The 10,137-nt window shown below is 42.2% G+C and overlaps 1 gene segment (V, D, J or C); it reads left to right on the top strand.

Moving 5' to 3' along the window:
• Positions 1-363: 363 nt before the first annotated feature.
• Positions 364-933, top strand: LOC132656362 (T cell receptor alpha variable 22-like). The segment is given in 2 exon segments: positions 364-415; positions 587-933. Coding segments are annotated over 2 exon segments (399 nt in total).
• Positions 934-10,137: the final 9,204 nt, after the last annotated feature.

Raw genomic sequence — 10,137 nt, 5'->3', positions numbered from 1 at the left:
GCCTAACCTATGGGAGTCACTAGTTTTCCACCCTCATTCTGCATTCATGCACCCCACCCCCACTTCTTCACACATTTCCCCAGACTCCCTTACGTGATGGGCTACAAAGAAAATACAGTGTCCTGGACCCTACTGTGACTGGTATTTCCTGCACAGTCCTAAAGCAAGTACAGTTCGCAATCAGGACATGGAGGTGGTTGGAGTGCAATATCATGACACAGAGGTGGGCGGGGTTTCCTGTTCAGATGAAGGAGGAAGCTCAATGATTCTGAGAACCTATCCTCTGTAAGCATAGTGTGTCTGTGCATAAGACTCGACCCCATCAGATCTGGAGAGAAGAATCCCAGCAACTGGACAGGGGCCATGGAGAGGAACCTGGGAGCTGTGCTGGGGATTCTGTGGGTGCAGATTTGCTGTGAGTTGGGCTCAGCTAAGTTGCTTTAGGCATTCTCCAGAAATGGTGGAGTGGGAGAAAGCCAACACACAGCTCCTGTGCATTCATCCTCATGGGAGTCTCCTGGGATATCTGACAGGTGTGGGTGAAAACCTTTGTCTGATTCTCATTTGTTTTTCTATTTCCAAGCAGGTGTGAGAGGAGCTGAGGTGGAGCAGAGTCCTTCAGTCCTGAGTCTCCAGGAGGGAACCAGTTCTGCTCTGAGATGCAACTTTTCCACCACCATGAGGGGCATGCAGTGGTTCAGACAGAATCCCCAGGGCAGCCTCATCAGTCTGCTTTACGTGGCTGCAGGAACAAAGGAGAATGGGAGGTTAAAGTCAACATTTCATTCTAAGGAGAGCTACAGCGCCCTGCACATCAGGGACACCCAACTGGAGGACTCAGGCACCTACCTCTGTGCTGCTGAGGCACAGTGCTCCCAGCAAGCTTGCAGCCTGGCCCCAAACTGCAGCGGGGTGTGCAGCTCCAGCCCCTGACACAAGGAGACTGCAGGAGGCTTTGCACAGCTGTGGCTTTATCAGATCTCCACCAATTACAAAGGAAGTGTGAGGAGACATAAAAATACCTCAAGAAGTTCACACTTAAATTCAGACTGACCTGACACTGACTTCTAGAATGTTAAATGCTAAGAAACATCAGATCACAATATTAAAATACACATTTAATTTATCAAATGCTTATGCTAATGCCATAAAATAAAACCCCTCTTACACAATCCAGAATTGTTTGGGCCATTTCTCAAAATCGGAAACTGAGAGCAACTGTTTTCATCCTTTGTTCAGAGAGCACCTGACCACACTTTTAGCTAATTGGCTAAATATGAAGTTAAAGAAAGGATAAATTTGGAAAACCTAATAAATTAAGTTGAAGAAACTCAAGACAAACAAATCTCATTATTAAATCCAAACATCATTTCAACAATATCTTGATATTTTTAAAAGTGTTATACATTTAATTATGAAATGTGAAACCAATATTTCACATCAAAAATTATAAAAGCCAAAAGATAAATGACTGAATAGATAGTTTTGTAGTCTGTCAAACAATATTACAGCAGTTGTTTCTTCTGATATATTTATATATCTGCAAGGTATACAGACAAAATTTCTCATTAAAACACTGTTTTCAAAAAGAAAAAAAAATCCCACAAAACTGAAAACTTCCTAACTACCATACAATAGGGGACTAACTCATTTTATATATGTTTACATTTATATTATTTATATTTAAATGTGAACCAAACAACTCTTTTTCTCCAAGAGTGGACAGATTATATTCCGCAGCTGCAAAACTGTGGCCTGTCACTTGTTTCTGCATAGAACTAGAAAGTAGCCACGTCATTCATCCATGTAATGTCTGTCCATTGACATTTTGATACAGCAGCTGAGTGGTTACAGCAGCCACTGGACAGGCTAAAACATTTTCTTTCTAAGCTTCACAAAATTAACTGACCATCTTGTGATTCATCCCCTTTGCACCTACGCTTGCTTACAGCATAGATTGCCCAGCTTCCCAGATAATATTTCCCAATTGCCAGGAAGATTTACTTCAGCATGTCTAGAAGTGGTGTCACTCAAGTGAGAGCATTTACAGGAAGAATTAATTCATCTCAGAGGGTTCACAAATGGCAACCATCCTAATTCTAGCTTCTCAGTAGGGTGGGGCTATGGAATTAGGTGAGAATGGAACATGGCAATTAGATACAGACAGAGGTTACTCCGAAAAGGCTTTGTAACCAATACTGATAGATCTTTCTTCTAACCCCAATCCTGATTAATCTGGACTTGAATGCACTTGTTTAAAAAAACAAATGAGCTTGAGGACTACAGTTAGCAAGCAATTTTAGAAGTTTTCTAGCTAAAACAGACAATAAACAAAAAAGCAGTATCAACAATATTGTTTGATATAAATCCTTAAAATCAAAATCACAATTAAAGTTAACTCAAAATGCAAAAGGATAAAAGTTGTATCGATTGAGGAAAGCACCTTGCATTCTTTTCCATTTGCACTGACAGGCATCATGGCTGGATCATCTTCACCCCATGCCCTCACAAGGTCTGTGAGCTGTCACACTTGAGGGTGACAATGCTCATTCTCTTTAGGTCTGGTCCACAATAGTATCTGTGTGATGGACAATACACTTCATCTTGTTACAGTCATCAGGCTTCTGCTCCATTTCCTGTAAGACTCTTCTGGAGATTTTTTCCCTCATTTTTTGATTCTAAACTTCAGTGTTTTTATTAGCTTATGTTAAAGTCTGAATTTCATCCAGATATTGAACAAGTTCACAGTTCTTTTAAGACAGATGTGATCAGTTGCCACTGTTTCCTCATCGTAATCAAAGTGGTTACTTTTGTGAATCTATTTGTTTCTGGCTATCAGTAATATCCTGACAAAGCTGTTCATTCTCTTCTTAATTTGCTGTTTTAGTGTTCTGCCTCCTCATTCAAAGAGCCAATTTTTTTTATTAACTTTCTTCTCTTTATCCAAATGCCATCCACATTCTCTAATTCTTTATGATTTTTTGTTCCAATTGGTTTTCAAGCTGGTGAATTTTGTCCCATATAATGAGTATCCTGTCCACCTACAGACTGCTGAACCATTGCCAGTTCATCTTCCAGTTTCTTTACTTTTGTTCTTAGTTGATTTTCACATTTTGCTTGCCCTTCTCCAGCTTTTTCAATTTCTTCCAAAGCCAGGCCTACTTCTTCTTCTTTTTTTTTTTTTTGAAAAGAGTTTTAATAACTTTTAGTGAATTTATTGGCTATTTGTGTGTTTTTACATGCATGCAAGCTACACTTTCTGTGGCAGTCGAAAAGCAACTTGTGGAATCAGTTCTGTCCTTCAAACCTGCAGCTGAAACTCATGTTGTCAGGCTTAGTGGCAAATGCCTTTACCTAAAGAATCATCTTGACAGCCATCTTTAAAAAGAAAACTGGGGTTTTGTTTTAATTCATGTTCTATTTTTTTTTAATTTTTTATTTAACTTTTATTAATTACATTTACTCCTTTTGTATCCCCCCATAAGCCCATCCCTCCTCCCCTCCCAATCCCACCCTCCCCCCCTTTCTGCATGCATGCCTCTCCCCAAGTCCACTGATAAGGGAGGTCCTCCACTCCTTCTTTCTGATCTTTTTTTTTTTTTCTTCTCAATGCAGTTTATTCAGGAACATTGAACAATCTTCTGACCCTGGGTAAAGCCAGCCCACAGCTTAAAATAGCCTCTGGGTAGCCAACCCCATCGTGCCTCGTGGGCAATGCAGATAGGTCCACATACATGGAAGCAAGCCAGATCCTCAGCCTTAGCCAAATGTGGAGTTGTTCGGGACAGAGAGCACTCACCATCAGGAAGGTGGAAGGCAGAAACCAGCTCCATCTTTAAGGCGCGGCATTACGCAGCTCTCTACAGTTCCCCCTTTTTGTTTTAGACGCATCAGGCAAGAGTAGAGGTCTGATCTTTGATATTACAAATAAATTGGGACTTTGTACCGATGTTCATTTAGGTGTCATCCACTCAAAGAGCATCAGACCCGTCCGATACCTTTTTCTCAGAGGCGGGACCTGGGGCATCAACCCGCATGCAATCAGACATGCTCTTCTCTGGGTCCAAAGCGGCTGACCCTGAGTGCAGTGCTTAGCCTCGCATCCTGAGCATAACATTTTAGCTTTTTATGGTAGCCAACCATGCTTGGGGAGAATGTCCTGCTTCAATGGCTGTAAGGCCTGAATGATCATGGCTGCATTACGCTGTTGTGAGACTCTAATCTTGCATATACACCACAGGCAAACCAAGGAGACCAACACCAGAAGGCCTGCTAATGCTCCCATGCCCACCCATTCCTTCAGATGATTCATGGCTGCAGCAATCCATGATGATAATCCTGTGGCTAGTCCTTCGTCCACTCTGGTAGAATTTACCGTGACAATGGCCACTCTGAGCTGCTCTATCGTAGTATCGAATTCTCCAGTCCAATTACCTAAAATATAGCTCGACAATTGTTTAGACAGATTTGCAGCACGGGAAAAATTCTCATATTGTATGCTAGTGACACAAAGTCCAGCATACTTCCATTGACCTTCAGCTGTCACCTTCTTCAACATCTGTGAAACTCTGAATAAATTTACCATGCTTTCTTCATGTTCACCTTTTACTTCACTTATTTCCACCTTTGATGAGGAAATCCATAAATTATCTCCCAATGCTTCTTGAAGTGGCAGGTCAACTGGATCAACTTTGATTAATTCTGTCCAGTTTACTTTAGGTGGCTTCTTAAATTTGCTCACTGTCTTATACCTCCTAAGCCTTGCAAGCAGTGGCAATCGCTTATCTGTAGCAACCACCAACCTGTTCATCCCTGGCCCGGCCTCTCTCTCCTACAGCCTTCCTCACAAACCCAGGCTCCCACCAGCTCTTCCTGAACAAGCCCAATAATGGTAACTTCTAGGTGACACCACTTTGTGTCTTGATATTTTTATATAAATCACAACAGTGAAAACTCTGTTGTGTTTTCAAGTCATCGAGGGCACTGTTTTTACATCTGGGGAGAGAAACAATTTTCTTTTTTATGTCAGGTTTCACAAAATGTATCACAACCTCTGTTGAGAATTTGAGTTTTCTAGTTACCCCTGAAAGAGAGTAACTCTTAACTCCAGAAATCCATCAAGATGAAGCTGTCAATGTGACTTTTGCTTCATATCTTAAGAAACCACTGGCCATTCTCAGTTTCTCCAAGTTACAGTGTATATATATTTCTTACAAGAAAGGAGTGCTATATTTAATGATTAAAAGGAGAGCCTCAAAAAAGGAGTATCCTGCCTATCTCTGCCTAGGCTGTCCAGTATACAACAGTATCACACCACAAATGATCACTATATTGAGCAAAGTCCAATTTTATGTTATTTGACTTTAAGTGTAATCTTCACCATGATCCACTACCAATTCATTGTGTTATGGGATGTATGGAAACACTGATAAGATCCTATTTAATTTCTCTAAAGCCCTAGGATCTGTCAGAGAAACGGCAGGCATGTTAGATGCCTGAGAATATGAATGGTCTTAGGTTTCCATAGGCTGAAAACAATTGTTCCCAGTCTCATTATGCCCAAAAATGCTCACAGATATTTTCTGTGTTCAGTAAGTAGCAAAAAAATTCAATGCCAGAAGAATTAAGAATTTATGCATGTCCCTCGTACAATATCATTACAAAGCAGAAAGTATGTGCAAGCTGCCATTATAAAATGATTAGGTGATAAATGAACATGACTAGGTAGAAACTCTGTTTCCAGATATCTTCCTTTACATTGTGTCTCTGCCTCAGTCAGGCAGAAACAATCACCTCAAGGGAAATCAACCCTTGCAGCTCAGCATGTGGGGGCTGTAAAGGACATGGTCCTATCTGTGTAATAACAAAAATCAACAGCTCCAATCTGTGTAAGCACTGGCACTTTGAGCAAGAACTAATCAGGCTGCAGCACTGCTGTTCCCTTTTGGTTTTAAATTGAAAATGGATTTTCTCCACACAATATATTCTAGTCTCTGTATCCCCTCCCTCATCTCCTTCCAGATCCTCCCCATCTCCACACATCCAATTTCATTCTTTAGTCTCTCTCTCTCTCTCTCTCTCTCTCTCTCTCTCTCTCTCTCCCTTTCTTCTAGAAAAAAACAGGCAAATAAGCAAACCAAACATAGCAAATAGAAAAACAAAACAAGACAAATAAAATGTGAAGCACATACACACACAGAGACATGTGCACACAGAAAATCCATAAGAACACGAAATTGGAAAACATAATCTGTAGGTAAATGGCTGATATGGCAAACCATGCCCAGGCAAAGAATTATGATACAAAAAATAAAAATCCTGATATACACCATTGAGTTGGCCGTCTACTACTGAGAAGGAGGCTTTCTCTAAGTGAGACTCTGTTAGTGAAAACTAAACTCACAAAGACAAATATGATGCGTATTCTCTTACCTTTGGATGTTAGATTTTAAGCCTTCTATAGGTTTGCCACAATCCGTATACCTACAGAAGTTAGATACAGAGTAGGCATCTAGAGGAAAGGGAAGGGTTTCCTGAATGGGGGAAAATAGAACAGATAGTTAAAAAGACAGGGAGGATGGTGGAACCAGGGATAACTTTTCCACTCTAAGCATGTTATTATCAGGCTTCGGGTCAGAATAGAGAGAGTGTGACAGAGAGCAGGAAGGACAGTGTGAGTAACCTGCTTGTGTCCCTGCCAGTATGGGCAGAAAGTGTTTTTCTACATTGAAAAGTGACAGGATGGAAAGTGGATGTGCTACAGGGGGTGCTGTTAGGTTATACAGGAACTAAGGAAGCTGGGTCCTCTGCAAGGCTTGGTGGAGACCCTATGTGATGGAAGCAAAGAGGAAGGACAGGGCGCTGAGGTGGTCTGCTGCAGGGCTTACAGTGAAACCGGGGAAACTGCCCTGTAGGACATGGAGGTGAGTGAAAATGGACCACATTCTTTCCACGTGGGTGTGGCCACCAGGTTCCCAGGTGGAGTGTCTTTATTGGCTTTTGACACAAAGGAATGTGGATGAGAACGAAAAGAAAATGCAGCAAGGTACAATTGAGTTTCTAGTAAATGGAGGAGAAATAAGAGGGTAGGCCCCTCAACTCTTCTGTTAAGGAGATGTGGATGGTACTAGAGAAACCTAAATGATGGACAAGAGAGACAGTGAGGGTAGCCTGCCCTGTGTGGACACAGGGTTCTCAGAGGGTATCAACTCACAGTTGACACAAAGAGAAGAAAATCTCTTTAGAAAGGCCTTAGGGTATACTGGGAGGGTACAAAGAAAGGAGGAAACCTGAGGTGTCTTTATTTTTTCAAGGCTTGGCCAATTCTCCAAGATCCACACAACTTTTCTATCAGTAATTCAGTCTACAACACTAGATGCTGTGAGAGTAAGCCACATAGATGTTGCCATCCTCAAGACCAAATGACTTCTGAGAACTTTTCTAAGAGTAACTGAATGTATTTGTGATTCCAGGCTGATTTGTTTGGAAGGAAAGATGCAAGCATAGAAACAGCATATCTGTATTGTCAACAAGAACTCACTGAAATAAAAGAACATTGTCCCCTTGTAACTGAAAGCCCACAAGAGACCTGAAAAAAACCTTCTTATGAGTGAAATAACTCTCAAGGACAAATATAGACCTAAGTATCTATCTCCAAGATAAGGCTGAATGCAGCAATCCATGTTGATAATCCTGTGGCTAGTCCTGCGTCCACTCTGGTAGAATTTACTGTGACAATGGCCACTCTCAGCTGCTCCATCGTAGTATTGAATTCTCCAGTCCAATTACCTAAAATATAGCTCCACAATTGTTTAGACAGATTTGCAGCACAGGAAAAATTCTCATGTTGTATGCTAGTGACACAAAGTCCAGCATACTTTCATTGACAGCCAGGTTGAGCGATTTGCCATAGGGTATCAATTTGCTCCTGCAAGAGGTCAATCCTCTGATTGACCACCTTCAAGCTTCCTTTTAGTTGAGCATTAATTCCTTTATGTACAACTAAGGCATGAGCTACATTGGCTAAATGATTATTCAGGGTCTGAGCAGTCTGCCCAGTATGACTCATGGCTAATGCCCTGGTGGTAGCTCCAACAGCCGCCAATGAAATGGTAGTAACAATGGTGGCTATAGTTCCAAGATCCCTTTTCTGTCTGAAGAGAGTCATAGCGTGAGGGGCATCAATGGGCACAGGCACCCAGTGAGGCATGCGAGTAACCAGGGCATACCTAAATTTACTAGCATTCCAGCATTGGGCAAAAAAGCAAGTAACATTACCACAATTACTTGGCTCTATCTGGCTAATAATGAATAAAAATGGGGGATATAGACAAACAGGTGTAGGCTTATAGTAAATATTATGAGAAGCCTTAACCCCTCGTTGGAACATCCTGCGTCAGTTCTAGAACTAGCAGTGGTGGTGTCCAAGGTCTGAGTAGGTTCAGGAGACCATTGCCCCCAGGGGCGAGACGTGCTGCATGCCAATTGACTAACTCCATGTTTTCCTCCAATTTTGAAAGTCATTTAAGGTTCTTAAATTATTTTTCCCTTTTTTTTTTAAATTTTTCATCAATTACACTTTATTCATTCTGCATCCCCCCATAAGCCCCTCCCTCCTCCCCTCCCAACCCCACCCTCCCTCCTCCCTCTGCTTGCATGCCACTCCCCAAGTCCACTAATAGGGGAGGTTCTCCTCTCCTTTCTGATCTTAGTCTGTCAGTTCACATCAAAAGTGGCTGTATTGTCCTCTACTATGGCCTGGTAAGGCTGCTCCCCTCCAAAGGGAGGTGATAAAAGAGCAGGCCAATCAGATTATGTCAGAGGCAGTCCCTCTTCCCATTACTATGTAACCCAATTGGACTCTGAACTGTCCTGGGCTACATCTGTGCAGGGGTTCTGGGTTATCTCCATGAATAGTCCTTGGTTGGAGTATGAGTCTCTTGGAAGTTCCCTGTGTTCAAATTTTCTGGTTCTGTTGCTCTCCTTGTGGAGACCCTGTCCTTTCCAGCTCTTACTATTTCCCAGTTCTTACCTAAAATTCTGTTCACCTGCCCAACAGTTGCCCATCCGGCTCAGCATCTGCTTTGATAGTCTGAAGGGCAGAGGCTTTCATTCATGAATCATCTGAAGGAATGGGCGGGCATGGGAGCGTTAGCAGGCCTTCTGGTGTTGGTCTCCTTGGTTTGCCTGTGGTATATATGCAAGATTAGAGTCTCACAACAGTGTGATGTAGCCATGATCATTCAGGCCTTTACAGCCATTGAAGCAGGACATTCTCCCCAAGCATGGTTGGATACCATAAAAAGCTAAAACGATATGCTCAGGATGCGAGGCTAAGCACTGCACTCAGGGTCAGCAGCTTGCGACCCAGAGAAGAGCATGTCTGATTGCATGCAGGTTGATGCCCCAGGTCCCGCCTCTGAGAAAAAGGTATCGGACAGGTCTGATGCTCTTTGGGTGGATGACACCTAAATGAACATCAGTACAAAGTCCCAATTTATTTCTAATATCAGAGATCAGACCTCTACTCTTGCCTGATGTGTCTAAAACAAAAAGGGGGAACTGTAGAGAGCTGCGGAATGCTATGCCTTAAATCTGGAGCTGGTTTCAGCCTTCCACCTTCCCGATGGTGAGTGCTCTCTGTCACGAACAATTCCACAGTTGGCTAAGGCTGAGGATCTGGCTTGCTTCCATGTATGTGGACCTATGTGCATTGCACACGTGGCATGCCTGGGTTGGCTACCCAGAGGTTATTTAAGCTGTGGGCTGGCTTTCCCCAGGGTCAGATGATTGTTCAAGGTTCCTGAATAAACTGCATTGAAAAAAAAAGGCTGAATGCTTGACAAATGATCCATGCATTCTACAATATGACAGGGGCTTAGTAAATACAGCTCTAGACATAATAAATGTCTCTCTCTCTCTCTCCCCCCCCTCTCTGTCATACAGTAGGAACACATCATATATATAATGCATATACATTTATGTATGAAGCATTATACATATCCTACACTACCTTTAAAGAAAAGAAACAGCTTAACCAGTGAGTACAAATGACATTCTTGATCTCTCAGTACTAGAGCCCACTTGATATGGCATAATGCTGTTCACTGTGTCTGAATCCTTCATAGGGTCAGAAAA

The sequence above is a fragment of the Meriones unguiculatus genome, chromosome 9 (assembly GCF_030254825.1).
Source record: "Meriones unguiculatus strain TT.TT164.6M chromosome 9, Bangor_MerUng_6.1, whole genome shotgun sequence".
In the NCBI taxonomy this organism is placed as follows: domain Eukaryota; kingdom Metazoa; phylum Chordata; class Mammalia; order Rodentia; family Muridae; genus Meriones; species Meriones unguiculatus.
This window is presented reverse-complemented; position numbering and strand designations above follow the sequence as displayed.